Source organism: Protopterus annectens, chromosome 5.part1 (genome assembly GCF_019279795.1).
Source record: "Protopterus annectens isolate FY-2018-M chromosome 5.part1, PAN1.0, whole genome shotgun sequence".
NCBI lineage: Eukaryota > Metazoa > Chordata > Ceratodontiformes > Protopteridae > Protopterus > Protopterus annectens.
The window spans coordinates 556655387-556672506 of record NC_056736.1 but is presented as its reverse complement, the minus strand read 5'-3'; the positions used below and the strand labels follow the sequence as shown (position 1 = coordinate 556672506).

At 39.4% G+C, this 17120-nt stretch overlaps 1 protein-coding gene across 2 annotated transcripts in view; it reads left to right on the top strand.

Moving 5' to 3' along the window:
• The window catches only part of RB1 (RB transcriptional corepressor 1), a 3440561-nt gene that overhangs the window by 1599587 nt on the left and 1823854 nt on the right, over positions 1-17120 (top strand). For both annotated transcript variants that reach the window (XM_044073175.1, XM_044073174.1), the window contains exon 12: positions 692-779. In XM_044073175.1, the coding sequence (XP_043929110.1) occupies positions 692-779 (88 nt within the window). The remainder of the gene's footprint in view (positions 1-691; positions 780-17120) is intronic.

Here is a 17120-nt window from a genome sequence, read left to right as displayed (position 1 = left end):
TAACTCTACTAGGCAGTCATTTAATTCTGGTTTAGTCTAAGTCAAGATATGATTGCCGAGGTGTACCATATTTCCATGTCTGATCAGTAGTTAAGAACTGCTGTTACCTGGTATGAAATGGGGAGATGGTGACCCATTGACAGTGATCAGTACTCTTACAGAGTAGTAGAAAAGGCTGTCCAGGTGGGCTCCTGCCCATGTATACGCAGGAATAAAATGTAGGCAAGTCTTTGGGCCTCTGGATGTTCAGACAGCAGTAATATAGTTCCAAATGCACTGAATGCAAAGGTTTTAAGATATTCTCGTGTGTGTGTGTGTGTGTGTGAGTGTTGCACATGCCGTCAACTTTTCAAGTCTGAAGTATTACCTTTTGTGTCCTGAGTGGTGATAAGTCACTCTGAATCTTATTAAAGAACATTGAGTCTAAGTTAAATGGCACAGTACTAAATGTATATTGCTTTCTGCTGTTGTTTATGAGACCTTTTTTCTAGAAATGTTAATCAGCATTGTTCTTTTTAATAGCTTTTAAATGGATTAACGGTGAGAGGTCTATATCTAGGAAATTGCAGGAAAAAACAAGCATGAGCATATGTCAGTAAACATGCAGCAAATGAGATTGGTATCTCATTGCATAATTTCTTGGCAAATAAAATTGTATTGTATTGTTTTATGACTGTGTGCTTCCTTCTAGGGCTGCCATGGATGTTATTCAGCAATTAAAGATGACACTACATTCTGCAAGTGACCGACCTTCAGAAGCTCTAATCTCTTATTTTAATGTAAGTTTGAAATAAAGGTGGTATAATTGCAGTAAACCTTTGAGAAACTGTGGCTTTCCTTGAGTGTAGTATGTCTGCAAGGAAGAAATAGCAGGGTCCAGTCAACTACCAGTCTCAATACCAAACATGACTCTTACTGTGTAAGGCAGTGGGGAGACAGCCTTGCTAATAGTGCCCCTTTTGTCCTACCAAGACACTAATTTTTTTCCTCTCGAGCATGTGGTAACACAATAAGCGATAACCATGCTCTTACAATTCTCAGCGCCATTTCAACACTCATTGTCAGACTGACACTTAAAACGACTTTCTGTACTAAGACTAAGTTTTTTTTTTTGTTTGTTTTTTTGCACTGGTCTTCCTCTGGCTTATGAGTCTACCCATCCAGCTGCTGTTCTCACTTGTTCATTCCCCCCTTGGGTATTAGCCATCAGGCTATTCATTCCCTAGGTTTTGAGTGTCAAGTGTCCTAGGAGCAACACAGTAATTCTGAGGAATATCAGAGATCTTTTGTTGCTATGACTCCACATGAATGTCCATTAGCTTCCAAGGGCTTGGCATGCAGCAGGCCTTTGTGATGCATGCCACACCACCTCATGGTGTCATTAATTGGCCCTGTCTCCCCTCTCCCATCTCCCCATTATCCTCAGTCTCCACTGGTGATTGTGCTGACGGTAGTGCTCATCAGCACCCCACCACACTGAAGAGAGGGGAGCATGCATAAGCCTATTCATTCTTGTCCCTCCCCCACTAGCTCCAGCAGGTGCCCAAGCCACTCATTGAACTTGTGTCATCTGGACTGTAGTCTGTGCTTTACCCCTCTGTGCCAGTGAAGCTAATATTTTTAGACTAAAAATAGCAGACTAGGCAGCTTGCAAGTGTCTGTTACAATCATAAAATGAATTAATTTGCATTTACAAACTAATTTATATTGTGAATCTATTTCTAACTTAATTAGTAATCTAGTATTGTATTTAGATCTTCTTTGTAATTCATCATTACAGTACTGATTCTTGAGACCTTTACTTGAAGAAGCCCAATAGCCGGCCTGCGTTTCAGAGCTCTTCACCCTTCCCCATGGAGGCCACAACATGCATCTTCTTTTAGCCTGAAAAGATGTGGACTGGTGCTATCAACAGATATTTCTTAACACAGTTCTTATAAACAGCTCAAGTGTCTGACTGTGTCATCAATATATCAGGTTTGCCTGCTTCCAGAGTTTTTCAACTAAGCGTCTTAGTGGGGGGAAATCCTTATCCTTGCTTGCTGGTGCTGTTTTCCCCCCTTTGATAATTCTAAATGTCTGGTGCTAAGGTCAGCATCTGTCCTGGGTGCAGAAAGTAGAAGCAGCACAAAGATTTTCATAGCTTGTGTCTTTTTTTTCCTCTTGGTCTTGAGCAGGTTATGCCCAATTGCCCCCAGTGTGTTTTGCTTAACAAGAGGACCGTAAAGCACAGGGTAGACTCTTCTCAGGAATACTTAATGGCTGAACAGGATGTGCATCTGTTCTTAGTCTACCATGCCATCTGCCAGCTTTTCACTGACTTCCTTCAGAAGAAGTGTCAAAGGAAAAGATAATCCAGAAGGCTTACCAAACAAAATTGGAGTCTTGACAGTGTCTACACCCCAAAGGCTTGAGGACGCTTATGTTGGTGTGGCTCTTTCACAGGCCTCATATCCAGCATCTGGTTATACTAAGATCAGTGGCACAAGAAGCTGATGTGCCACTGACCTCCCTGCCAGCATTTGGTCTTACAACCTACTGGTCCAGTGGACCTTGCTTGATTTGTGGAAATCTTCCCTCTCTGTAGTCAGCATACCTAAGAATGTCATGCATATTATCATCTTAACTTCAGTGGTCACTGTTGTTAATCATCCATTTATTAGCAAAATCATCTGGGCATTCTGCTCACCTAATTTTCAGCAGGATAGGTCTTCAGAAGATTCAGACACCCACTTCCAGTTTCCCAACTGCAGTGTCAGTAGTGCAAGAGGTCACACGCACTGTCTTATTGCAGAAGGCTGTGTGTTGTTTTTATACATTGACCTGCAACTTGAACAGCACAATTTGTGCTTTTTATTTCTTCATTTTATTAAACCCTGCATTTTAACAGAATTTCTCAGTGAACTTTTCATTGTGGTGGAAGCCTTTTTTTCATTTTACTGTTTTTATACATTGGGTAGATGGACTGCTGACACTGCAGTGCAGCATAAGGGGGAAAGATGCACTCCTGAGGGTGTGGTCCTTCGGATGAGACATTAAACCTAGGTCCCCATGTTCTTTACTTGGTAGTAGCTCAGGTAGATGTAAAACATCCCACAGCACCTATCTTTATTTAGCACAAAATAAAAAACATTATTTACGTATTTACAAAATGTACATATTTACAAGCTCATATGTACATATTTCCATTTTTTTTACTATTCATCATTTTTCTTGTAACATTCTTATTGCTATTCTTCCATAACTGACCCCACTCTTCTTCCACAACCATAATCTAATTTTCCCCAGTGTATCTGAAAAAATCCATTTCCCATTAAATTTCAGTCTTTCATTCCAAATAACTCATATTACACAAAATAAAATATCTACCCTTCCTGTATTCTTTTTTTTTCTTGTTCTTATAATATCTGTACATAATCATGTTTATATCTATATTGTCATTATTCTCAAAAAAATTTCACAACGCAACTTTTTCCAAAGTTTTACCACTCTTTTACATTTCAAAAACATACTTTGTCTCTCTCTTCCCACAAAATAAACACACACTTTCAAGTTCTTTGTATATGGCATATTCCCCTTTACTGGTAACTTGTTTATTACCAGTCTCCACAGGAAATCCTTACACTCTGCTATTTTGGTACACCACTTTTACCTTATTTTAATGGCTTTAATAATTTATTCTGGTACATTTTCCCATGGATTTACATAATATAGTCTTGGCGCATTATTATATCACATCCTTCTGTATTTCTCTGTCATCAGTTTTTGTTTTCCATGTTAGTATTTTTTTATAGATAATTTGCAATGTCTTCATTTACACATTTTTTTCTCTTCTAATCTCCCAGAACTTTCAGTACTTATATTCAAACATTCTCACTATTAATTTCTCATGCTGTTCCTTTCACCCACTTTAATACTAATTAAAAGTTTAAAGAAGCAGAGTAAGCCACTGGATTTAGTGACACCAATCCCTCTTATAGGTTCATAGGTGTGTACTAGGCTAATAGCCCTGGAGCCTTTACAAACCCTAGCCCATAGGATTACCCTGACATCGTGCCACCTGACCTTAGTTCCCAGTGCCTCTGTCGAGTGGAGCCACTGGAGTGATCCCCAGGGTGAATTTTCTATTTCCCATCCACTCATCAAGATCTCTTTTGAAGAGGGCCAGTGAGGTGCTCTGTTTGCCGTGCATGGGAAGTCTGTTCCATAGCATGGGCAATCTCTGGGTTATAAACCTGCACATCCAGCATGTTCTGTTGATTGTGGTAATTAGGTTGAGGTCTCTAGAGCGTGTGGTGTAGAGGGATTGGGATTTCTTTAGATGTAGGATTTCTAACAGAAGTGGGTCAGACATGGCTTTGTAAGTCGAGCAGAGATCGCCTCTAAGTAGGCGATATGAGAGAGAGAATAGTTGGAGTTTTTTGAGTCTGTCCATATAGGACAAGTGTTTAAGGCCTAGGATCCTCTTTGTGAGGTGCTTTTGCGTTCTCTCCAGTTGTTGCAGGTGTCTAGTGAGGTACATGCCAAATGGGGCATTGTACTCTATGACTGGCCTAATGAGGGAAGAGTAGGAGACAGTGACTTCTTTCTTCCTGGATGCAAAACCCTTAGTAATGAGATGTGCCACATAGAAGGACTTTCTGACCACAGTGGCAATGTGGTGGTCAAAAGAGAGTTTGCAATCAACCTATGTTCCCAGATCTCTTATAATCCCTTCTTTGTTCAGTGGACTACCATCGATGTGGTAATTTATGGGAGCCGAGTTTTTCCCAAAGGGGATGACTACACATTTTATGGCACTGAACTTAAGGCCATGGTTCCGACACCAGTTGTCTGTCTCAGTAGGATGTCAGCATCACTAGGGAAGTTAATAATAGCTCCCAACTTGCAATCATCTGCAAACTTTGTCAGCCAGAGTCCCTTCATGTTGGCCTGGACTTCAGAGAAGTAGATACCAAACAGGAGAGGACTCAGGACCGAACCCTGTGGGACTCCACTCGTGACTGGTCAGCAATCTGACTTGGAGTCAGCTACTTTCACACCATGGGTTCTATCTGTGAGCCAGTTTGCAACTCACCTAGTGATATAGGGTTGAGTTTAGTGAGATTGTCTATGATTCCTGAGTGGGCAATGGTATCAGAAACCTTGGCCAGATCAAGGTAGGCTGTATGAACCACCTTGCCTTCATCCACAGCTCTGGTGACTGACTCAAAGAAGTCGACCAAGTTGAGCAGGCATGATCTACCCTTCACAAAACCAATCTGTGTGGGATCCAGAGTTTGGAGATTCCCTATATCCTTGTTTATTAGGTCCATGATGATGCGTTCCATAGCTTTGCATATCAGACTTGTCAGGCTAATGGGGCGATAGTTCCCAGGGTCTGTAGTTGCTCCTCCTTTGTGTAGAGCGATGACCAGCAGTGCACCACTCGATAAGGACAAAGCCTGAGGTGAGGCGGTGATTGAACAGGGCACACAGGGGAGGTGCCAGTTCACTCTGTAGTTCATGTAGAACACAGCCAGGGATATTGTCAGGTCCCATAGAAGCTGTATTCTAGGCCTTGGACAGTGCTGTTTTAACCTGTGCAGCAGTAATACTGGGTGCCTGGCAATCTACTGGTAATGTGATTGGCCCTTGGGGGTAAAGTTGCCACTGAATCTGTTGACCAGTATATTGCAATATCTGTTGGCTCAGTATAGGAGGTACCATTGTGCAGTAGCTTAGAGCAAGTCTGGGTATTGCCGTGGAGATTCTTTACATAACTATAGAAGGCCTTGTGGTTGTCTTTACTATATGCTGCAATTCTGTTTTCATAGGTAGCTGTAGAGGATTTGATGAGGGATGTCCACTTTCTGTTGAGGCTGATAAGGGAGTTTTTCCAGTCTTGGGACTTCACCTTATTCTGCATCAGTTTCCTCCTCCTGTTGTATCATTTGTTTATGGCAGGGGACCACCAGATTGGCTTCCTTTTTTGGAGGAGAGCGTCCTGGTTCTATTTGGTATGGTGAGATCCATGCATTTGTGTGCGTGTTCGTACAGTGCATTGGTGTATGATTCGGTGGTCATACAACTATTCTCCATTTGCATGGGTGTCATGAAGTTAGCCACCTCTGTCTTAGGAGCCCAAAGTTAGCTTTGGAGAAGTTTTTTATGGTGGTTACCTTTGTGGGGTGGGGGTGTGTGGATTTCCAAGGTGATTAGTTTGTGGTTGGATCTAACCAGGGAGGAGTTGACTATTGGTGTAGAGCAGCAGTTGCCCATGTTAGTAATGACCAGGTCAAGGATGTTGCTACCTCTAGTGGGGGTAAGAGCGAGCTGGTCCAGTGCATTGGAATTAATGAATTCTACGAAATGTTGGGCAAGGGTATTGGTACATGAGTAGTTTTCCCAGTTAATGGAGGGGTAGTTGAGGTCGCCCAGTATGAGATTGTTAGGTTGGACCCTAATATTCTCCAGGGTGCTTAGGAACATGGCATGAGTCTTGGGACATGGTTGGGGACCTATAGCAGGCTATGACCTGAATAGCTGTCTTACCCAATGTTATAGCTGCACCTGAAGTATCTCTGATGCATTATGTTGGGCTACCATTCTGGAGGTGTGCGCATCCTTTATGAATATGGAAATACCACTGCCTTTGGAGCTTCAGTCCAAGTTCTGGGGCCGAAAGGTGTGTAATGAGTTATAGCTTGGTAGTGCAGGGGTGTTTTCTGTTGCCTTGAACCAGGTCCCTATTACAGCACAAATGTCGATGTTCTCCATTAAAAGGAGTGCTTCAATCGAGTACATTTTCAGATTTAGACTTCTAGCGTTGGCTGTTACAGTGGTAATTTGGTCTTTGGAACACTGCCTAAAAAAGGCACTATAGTGGTGGCAAGAGCTTTACTCATATACAACATACCTGTTTTCACTGGGTTTAATCTTAAACACCATTTGCATAATTTCCTTTTCATATTTTTCTGGTATCATATAAACATTTGACGTGTTTTTTTTCCCATTAATACAGAATTCAACAGATTTACCTTTTTCCTGTATCATAATCTACAAGTCCTCCACAGAAGGCATATTTTTTCATTTGTTATACCCTTCCATTGCATCATGACTACATCATTTTCCCAAATGTTATTCCTAGCAAAGGCACTTCATTGAAAAATACCCCCCCCCCCCCAGTTTTCACCATATTATCCAAATCCTTACTTCTGTCTTTATTTAGTGTCATTCCCATATCCTTTAAACATCCATTCAGACAAATGAAAACTTCCCTCATCCATATTTTATTCTTAGCAACTACAAATATATCATCTGTGTTTGTCAGAACTACTGGAATCACATCATCCTTTTCCATCATGTATCTAGCTTCTTTCATTTATAAGCTACTTCACTCACTGTCGTATTCGTTACCAGTGCAAACAATGGGACATCCTTGTCCCATACCACGCTTCATGTAGATTTCTTTACTTAGCCACCCATTCACTAACACTCTCACTCTATTATTTTGATGTGCTAATATACACACACTCTTAATTCTATTACCTGTTCCATGTTTCTCCTTAATATACCACAAACAATCTTGTCCTACTGTATCAAACACCTCGCTGATTTCACCTACCATAAGTTTCTCATCCTCCCTTTTCCTTATAATATAAAGTTTTTCTCACAACTAGTAAACATTCTTGATAGCCTTTCTTTTTTTGCCGTATTTACTTCCATAATACCCTTCCTCCTTCCTTCCATTCACCTCTGTGTTATTTAATGTGATGGATCTCCATTTTTTTATTTCATCTCCTCTTTCTTCCACATATATTTTAATATCCCACTATATAACCCTTCATAAACAAACCCATTCCTTAAACCATTCATTCAGTACATTTACAAAATACCCTCTTTGCCAATCCACTGATTTCTTTTTTTTTTCCAATCCACTAATTTCTTAACATATTCCATGCACTATATACCATTTGGGCCTCGTACTGAATCATTGTTTATTTTATTAAGTACTTTATCCAATTCACTAACAGTAATTTCTTTTTCAAATTCTTCCTTAGCTTGTTCTGGGTTTTTTTTATTTTCCATTCCCTGTTGTTTTCCTTTTTTTACTCTTATTTTGCACTTGCTGTACTACAGTACTCATAATTTGTTCTTGTGTTCTTTTTAACTATTTTTTTTTTTATATTTTCATTTTCCTCATTACATTAATATTCTCCTTTACTATTTTACCCAAATATAGAGATAACACTTCTTCTCCCTTGTAAACATCTGTGCCTAAACAGTAATGTCTTATTTTTTCTTGACTTTTATGTATTAATTTTTTCTTATCATAATAATCTCTTGTATTATTGTTTCAGTTTTCTAATACATTTCTATAAATCTTCCAGTACTTCACCTTTTCTTCCTGTCTTACATCATCCCACCACTGAAAAAACACATTTTATACTTTTTGAATTCAGTCCACCATTCAGACCACTTTTCGTAGAAGTCCTTCATGTTTATATCCTTCCATAACTGCAATGTTTTCTACTCTCCAGTTTATCCCATAATTTCTCATTTATTCTTTTTATTCCCTTTCCTATTTTAATATACTCCTTTTCTTCCATAACCTCCATCCATATTGCTAAATGGTCTAATAAACCTGACACAACTGTATCACCATCTGCTACCCCACGCCTTGAAATAATACAAAATAGTCAGTTTCAGGTCCAAGTGCTCCCTTTCTATATGCCCATTGACTTTTGTTCCATACAGCTAATGTACCAAATTTTATCACTTCTTGTAATTTTATAACCCTTTCTTTTTACATTTTCCATCTAAATCACAATTAAAATTCACTGAATTATAATTTTCAAGTTAACCAGTACATAGTCCAATATTAATGAAACAGTTTATTTCTTTCTTTGCTAACTATATAGGCATATTATTCTAAAAACATTTTCCCTCCACCTCACACCCACAACAGTTAATCATCCCATCCTACCAACATTACATCTTGTATTTTCACTATTTTGTTATACAACACAGCCAGTCCAAAACAACATTCACTTCCTAAGTTCCATATTATATTTCCACCAGACAGTCTTTTTGTTTGCAGTCTGTCTTCACTTATCAAGTTTCTTACATCCTCTAACAGAACATCATGGCATTTACCACACCATTCCAGTATTAGTAATCTTTTTACAGTGCTAATAATACTGTTCACATTTACTAAAAGTACTCTAAAATTGTTGCTTTTCCTTCTTTTTAAGTTTAGAAACAGAGTACAAAGGATTAGTCCAGATAAAATCACTTTAGCTGGGAGAACTTTCTCTCGGATACCCTCCCAATGGGAGGAGTAAAGACACTTGTTGAATTTTCAAATAGTTTATTCAGTTAGGTAGTTAAATGGTTGAGTGTTCTTGTTCTCATATATTACATTCATCAGGTCAGTTATTTAAAAGCAGTTAGACAATGGTGGGAGGGTCCAGGGGAGCTGATTGAAGGAAAATCTGAGATATAGAAAAGCAAGGAGCCAATCCCAGAGCTTAGAGGTTAGTCCCTTATTGGTATATTGCTGAAAGACCTGCAAAGTTTTATCAGCTCAGCAGCCTGTGGAACCTCATTTTTAGTTAAAAGGTTTTTGTATTTATTTTTAACAAAAAATGTGACACTGTGGGCTACTATAGAACTACATTAAAAAAAACTTTATGAGAGGCTCTATCCACTTTTAAGGAGGCTCATAAATGATGAAAAGCTAATTTGCTGCTGTTTGGCAAAAAGGTTTGCAGTGCCTTCCTGCTTATAAGAGGCTTGTATACATTATGTGACGAGTCCCCTTTCTTCTTCCTGAAGAGACACGTGTTTTTACATGCAGGGAAGTTAGTCACGCAACTTTTAGTTATTTGACAATGTTTTCTACTATTTGTTTGGGGTTTGGGCTTTCATTTTGTTGTTAGGAGTGAGAAAAGGGGGCCAAACACTAGCCTTCTAGTTTGACAGCCCACACCCATACTGATCAGTCTCTTACATCATCTAACACTGTTCTGGGCTCCATGGCACCATCCCATCTCTCAGGGGATTGGTTAACTGTCCATCCATGTGATCTCTCCCAGTTTTCACCCCTTTATCTAGCCAGACACAGAGCTATCTATCCCTCTTTTGCACTGACTTTACCACCTGGAACCTGAAAAGAAGAAGAGACTGAACAGAAGAGCTCTTCGTAACTGCTAGACTCTGGTAGCGGCTTGATGGTGAACACCCTAGACGGGAACACCATATAACCATGTTCTAAAACCACTGGCATTCTCTTTCTCTCGCAGCAACCAGATATAGATATTGTAACCACTTGACCTGCATTTAATAAAATTTCTGTAATTTGCACTAGAGTGAAAATTGTTATCCCAGGACAACCCCAGTCCATACAGCTGTATTGTTTGCACCATAGGGCCCTACTCCAGTTCACATCTTGGTGGATTTTTATTCTGTGGGTACAAAAAGCCTTATACAAAAGGTTCTGAGGTCTCAAACTTTAATTATATTTTTCTCCTACATGTGCACATCTATGAGCTCTGTGAAAATGAACACTGACTTGTTTCCACTATCATCTCTCTCTCTGTGAATGCATATAGTGTTCAAAAAATGGGAGTCACCTAGTGTGGCTCTAAGTAACTACCTCCCCTGCATGTAAAATAATCTGTCTTCATCAGGAAGAAGAATGAAGACTGATCATGTTAATCATGTATATGAACCTGTTATAAACAGACACTGTAAACCTGTTTGCCAGACAAGAGAAGATTAATCTTTCATGATGTATTTCAGGAGATACGAGTCCTGTAAAAGTGGGCACAAGCATTGATAGGAATAGGACAGACTGGAAAAAGTTCTGTAATAAAGCTTTCATAATCTGGTTCAAGGAATGTGAGCCCCACAAGGGCAGACAACATCTTCTCATATTACATGTGATACAAAACGGGTTAACATAGTCTGTTGATAGCCTTGTAAAAGCAGGCATGTTTAATGATCAAAGTGTAAACCATTTTGCAAACCAATCTATTATAGGTTCATAGGTTCATAGGTTCATACTAGGCTGTCTGCCCTGGGGCAATTATAAGCCTAGCCCGATTCTGTATGGCTTACGCCACCCCTTGATTTGAGTATACTGTGCCCTTTTTAAGGTTTAGTTTACAGTGCATTTGTCTAATAGTGACATGGGAGTAATCCCTGGGACAAACCTACGATACCCCATCCACCTATCGAGAGTCTTCTTGAAGAGATTCAGTGAGGTGCTCTGCCTCACATGAACTGGAATTCTATTCCAGAGCGAAGGGAGCCTCTGGGTTATGAACCTGTCCCTCCAGCAAGTTCTATTTATTTCTGTGCTGAGGTTCAAGTCCCTAGAGCGTGTGGCTCTAAGGGATTTAGATTTACTGAGGTGGAGCATGTCCATTAATTCTGGATTTGACATAGCTTTGTATGTCAGGCATAGATCACCTCAAAGTAGGCGGTATGCAACTGAGTAGAGCTGGAGTTTTTTTAACCGAGCAGCATATGGCATCTGTTTGAGACCCTTGATCCTCTTGGTGAGATACTTTTGGGGTCTTTCTAATTGCTGCAGGTGTCGGGTAAGGTACATCCCAAAAGGGTCATTGTATTCTATGATGGGCCTGATGAGGGATGAATAAAGGGGCACGATTACCTCTCTTGATCTAGATGTGAAACCCTTCGTGATGAGGTGGGCTATATAGAAGGTCTTTATAACCACTTTGGCAATGTGGTTTTCAAAGGAGAGATTGCTATCAACTTGGGTCCCCAGGTCCGTAATAACTTTCTCTGTACTTAATGTGTTTCCGCCTATGTGGTAATTTGTGGGCACATTGTTTTTGCCAAAGGACCTGATGAAGCTCGGACAAAAGTGTTTTCTTAAATATAGTTCTATATTGTAGCTCATGGTCTGTTGTCATGTTTTGTCAGGTAAAAGGTTTTTATTTTTTAATGAATGAGGTTCTACATGCTGCTGAGCTGATAAACCCTCACAGGTCTTTCAGGAATATGCAAATAAGGGACTAACCTCTAAACTTTGGGATTGGCTCCTTGCTTTTCCATTTCCCAGATTTTCCTCCAGTCAGCTCCCGTGGACCCTCCCAATATTGTCTGTAACTGCCTTTAAAAAACTTACGTATTGAATGTAATGTATTAGAACTTGAATACTCTTCCATTTATCTACTTAATTGAATAAACTTCAACAAGATGCCTTTATTTCTTCCACAGGGACGTTATCAGATAGAGTCTCCCAGATTTGCAAGCTAAAGCGATTTTATCTGTACTAATCCTTTGTAATCTGTTTCCTGTTGGGCCTGTCAACCTCTGGGTCACAGGTGGGATACCAGACCTGACTAGAGCTTTCTGGGTTGCCTCTGTTTTCTTTTTAAGTTTATGGTAAATATTTTTAAATTTTTGTTTTCTTATTTTTACTCTTTCCCTAATTGAATATTTTCCTGGGTTTATGTCCAAGTAATCCACGATCCTCAGAATCAGATTTTTCACTGGCTAGAACTTCAACAAAAATATTAGTATCAATCCCTTCTCCTAACCTGTCTTCCTGCATGCACTCTCGCCTCATTTTCCCCTCTATATTTTTTCTTCTTTTACAGCTTCATCAATTAGTTCACCCTATCTTCAGCCTGTTGTCCTTCCTCATGTATGTTTTCTTCCCTTTCACCTTCTTTTTCATTATTTGTTTGCTATTGACAGTCCATCTAAAAGTATCCTTTTTATTTCACACAGCCTACATTTAGGCACATACCTTCTTGCAGTATGTCTTTTTTCCCCACACGGGTTACATTGTAGCTTGTCGCAATCATTAATTAAATGAGAAAAGTCATCACAAAAGAAACATAATTTAGGCTGGCCAGCATATCTTAATGTCTTTCTATGACCAGCCAGAAAAATAACATATGCCAGGTGTTTCACCATGTTACATTTCAAAACAATTTCCAACCTCTACTCTCCATTCCATAACTTTCCCTCATCTCTAACTTTCACAGTGTTATCAGCAGTTTCACACAGACCCTGCATGTATTTTTTAACATAATCATCTTCCAGTTCATCAGTTAAAAATGTTGCGTTACAGTTTAGAACAGTTGTTATTACCAGAAAACAAATAATTGTTCCATGTATAAATGACCTTTTTGTTGCACACTGAAATTTTATCAGTCAATGAGTTTCAATTAAGTCACAAGAATTTTCTGTCCTAGTATGTATAAAAGCCCACATTTCTTTTTTTTTTTTTTCCAAACACCTTTATTGAATTATCACTTGTGACATAGGCAAATGTACATACAAAAGTAAACTATAGTTAACATAACAGACATTTTACTTCACATATATTGCTATATATGAAATAACCTAAGAAATATTACATAAAATGTTCAATTCCTGTCTTTTTTTTAACAAGAAACATCTTTATTAAACCATCACTTACTACATAGACAATCGTACACACACACACACATATATATATATACATATATGAAAACAAACCACACCGGCACAATCCTAGTTGCAAGCATTTTACATCATAATCCATACTGACACGCACTCATTTGCAAACATTATATATCACATATAATCTACCCACTCTCTTCATTCAAACATTACATAGCTCATTTAAGTCCTGCCACCTTTTAAACCTCATTCCTGCCTTGTAGGTATTGTTCCTAAAATTCCATTTTTTTCCCTATGTAGTTTGCTCCTACCCTTTTCGAAAGATCTCAGTTCCAGTTGTTTTATCTCTGTTATTATATTCACTATTTCAAGTATAGTTGGTTTAGATTTTGATTTCCATTTTCTAGTAATTGTTTTTTTAACTACCATTATTAGACACAGCAAGGCCTTACCATGCCTAGGCAATTCCAGTTATGTCTCATAGCTCAGAAAATCTTGAGTTTTAAAACCTAGAACAGTTAGCAAATTGTCCCATGCATAATGTCCGTCTATTACAGTAGATTGTTTTTTGTTCTCACAGTTTGTCTTCCCTTCTTTTTAAAAATAGTTTTACTTAAGTTTGTTGCTGCTGTCCTTTTGTCCCTGCTGCCACTGCTGCATATGTTTGTTGTTAATTCATTATCTGCTGCCGCACAACCAGACCTTTTTCCAGTTTGCTGCTACTTTCCTCTTTCACTGCTGCGTTCTCTTGCTGCCACATCACATGATTCCTTTTCCACATCCTCAGCACTTCCAAAAAAAGTTATCAGATATTTCACTTGTGTAAAACAGCAGAACTGTCCTCTGGATCATCCTGCTCGATTAAGAGCTTCATCTGCAAGCCTTCCTGACACCAGTTCTGTTATTTGCACTCCTCCACAGACTCACTCACTTCTTTTTCCAAGGAGACAACCAAACATTGCTCATTTGTAACATCCACCAGACAGGAATTTTTGTTTACATTCTGAAGCTCCATATCGCACAATTTTCTCTCCAAATTCTCACTTTCCACCTCCAAACTCTCCGTAGATTGTCTCTCCTCCTCCATGCTGCTGCTTCCCTTAGGCCTCTTCCTTACTGCTTTTGAAGCTCTCCAGCACAATCTAGCAGCTCCAAAGAGCAGGAGAAGTTCATCAATGCCCTGGCCAAATTTCCCCCAATAGTATAAATATCACCTTTGTTTCCTCTGAAAAGAGGTCAGTAGCCTAGCTGGGACTCACCTGGTCAACAAAGGAAAAATAAAATAAAAATAAAAAACAAATTGAGTTGAAGACCTAGCCTGCCTAGACCATCAGATATGTATGTCACAGCATTCTGTTTATCTATATCCTTTGACAACGTGAAAGAGCTCTAAATGTCCTTTTATGCAGGGAGAGGTATTCATTGTGCACAGATTCTTGCATAGTGAAGCAGTTAGGCATCATAAAGTAGGCATAGATGATGTTGCTATGTGGGCATCCTGAAGGATTTCTGGGTAGAGGTCTTTTGGTGTAGGGCAGATCACACAAACCTGATATAATTTGGTCAGTAGCAAATTTACCCTTGATGACTCAGTGCAGCACAGTGGTGCAACGGTTAATGTTGTCGCCTCACAGCAGGAGGTTTTCTGGTTTGAATCTTGGCTGGGGTGCCTTTTGTGTGGAGTCTGCATGTCCTCCCTACATTTGCACAGATTTCCTCTCGGTACTCCAGTTTTCTCACACATTCTAAAGGCATGAGACTGGAGCGTTTCTCCCCGGGACTCTTACATTTATATAAATGAAAAACAAGCAAAATGACACCACTTTAGTTGTAAATAGTATAGACCACCGACACCATTGAAACAACTGTAGTTGCAAACATTAAATGTCACTTATAATCCATTCAGTCATTGTCAGTTAAGCATTGTATGTCTCATTCTAATCCTACCTCTTAAACCTCATTCCTGCTCTGCATATACGGTGGATATAAAAAGTCCGCCTACCCCTGTTAAAATGCCAGGTTTTTGTGATATAAAAAATGAGACCACAATAAATCATTTCAAAACTTTTCCCACCTTTAATGTGACATAACCTGTACAGTTCATTTGAAAAACAAACAAATCTGTTAGGGGAGTAAATATAAAAAATAAAAAACATACAATAAGCTGGTTGCATAAGTATGCACACCCTTAAACTAATACTTTGTTGAAACACCTTTTGATTTAATTACAGCATTCACCCATCTTGGGTACACACCTGCCATCAATTAAAGAGACTCTGATTAACCCCAAATAAAGTTCAGCTGTCCTAGTAGGATTTTCCTGACATTTACTCAGTTGCCTGCTACAGCAAAAGCCATGGTTTGCAGAGAGCTTACAAAGCATTAAAGGGATTTCATTGTTGAAAGGTATCAATCAGGAGAAGGGTACAAACAAGTTTCCACAGCGTTGGATATACCATGGAGCTGGTCTATATTATAAGCCCGAAAAGACTTTACCGCGAACGCTCAAATGAGCGGAAATGCCGGTAATCGAACTTGCTGTTGTGGGGGGCTACGCCCCCCAAGCGAGGAAAGTGCAAATATCCCACTCCTCACTGTAACACCACCCCACAATCACAGTTTTGATTCCCTACATTTTCGCTCGTGAGCAGTGGCGCTAAAGTCTTTCCGTGCATCTGATATAGACCCCATGGAACATAGTGAAGGCAGTCATCAAAAAGTGGGGGAAATATGGGACAACAGTGACACTGCAAAGAACTGGACGTCCCTTCAAAATTGATGAAAAGACAAGACAAAAACTGGTCAGGAAGGTTGCCAAGAGACCTACAGCAACATCGAAGGAGCTGCAGGAATTTCTGGTAAGTACTGGTTGTGTACTACATGTGACAACAATCTCCCATATTCTCCATATGTTTGGACTATGGGGTAGGGTTGCAAGATGGAAGCCTTTTCTTACACAGAAAAACATCCAGGCCTGGCTAAAATTTGCAAAACAATACATTAAGACTCCCAAAAGCATGTGGGGAAAATGTGTTATGGTCTGATGAGACCAAGGTTGAACTTTCTGGCCACAATTCCAAAAGGTACATGTGGTGCAAAAACAACACTTTGCATCACCAAAAGAACACCATTTCCACTGTGAAGCATGGTGGTGGCAGTATCATGCTTTGGGGTTGCTTTTCTTCAGCTGGAACTGGGGCTTTATTCAAGGTGGAGGGAATTATGAACAGTTGCAAGTACCAGTCACTTTTGTCCCAAAACCTTCAGCCATCTGCTAGAAAGCTGAAGATGAAGAGGAATTTCACTTTTCAACATGACAATTACCCCAAGCATACATCCATATCAACAAAAGAATGGCTTCACCAGAAGAAAATTTAAGTTTTGGAATGCCCCAGCCAAAGCCTAGCCCTAAATCCAATAGAAAATCTGTGGGCTGACAGATTTGGAGCACTTTTGCAAGGAAGAGTGGGCAGATATTGTCAAGTCAAGATGTGCCATGCTGTTCTGTAACCAAGAAGACTGAATGCTGTAATTAAATCAAAAGGTGCTTCAACAAAGTATTAGTTTATGGGTGTGCACACTTATGCAGCCAGCTTATTGCACATTTTTAATTTGTTATATTTTTCCCCTAACAGATTTGTTTGTTTTTCAATTGAATTGTACAGGTTATAGGTCATATTAAAGGTGGGAAAAGTTTTGAAATTATTTAT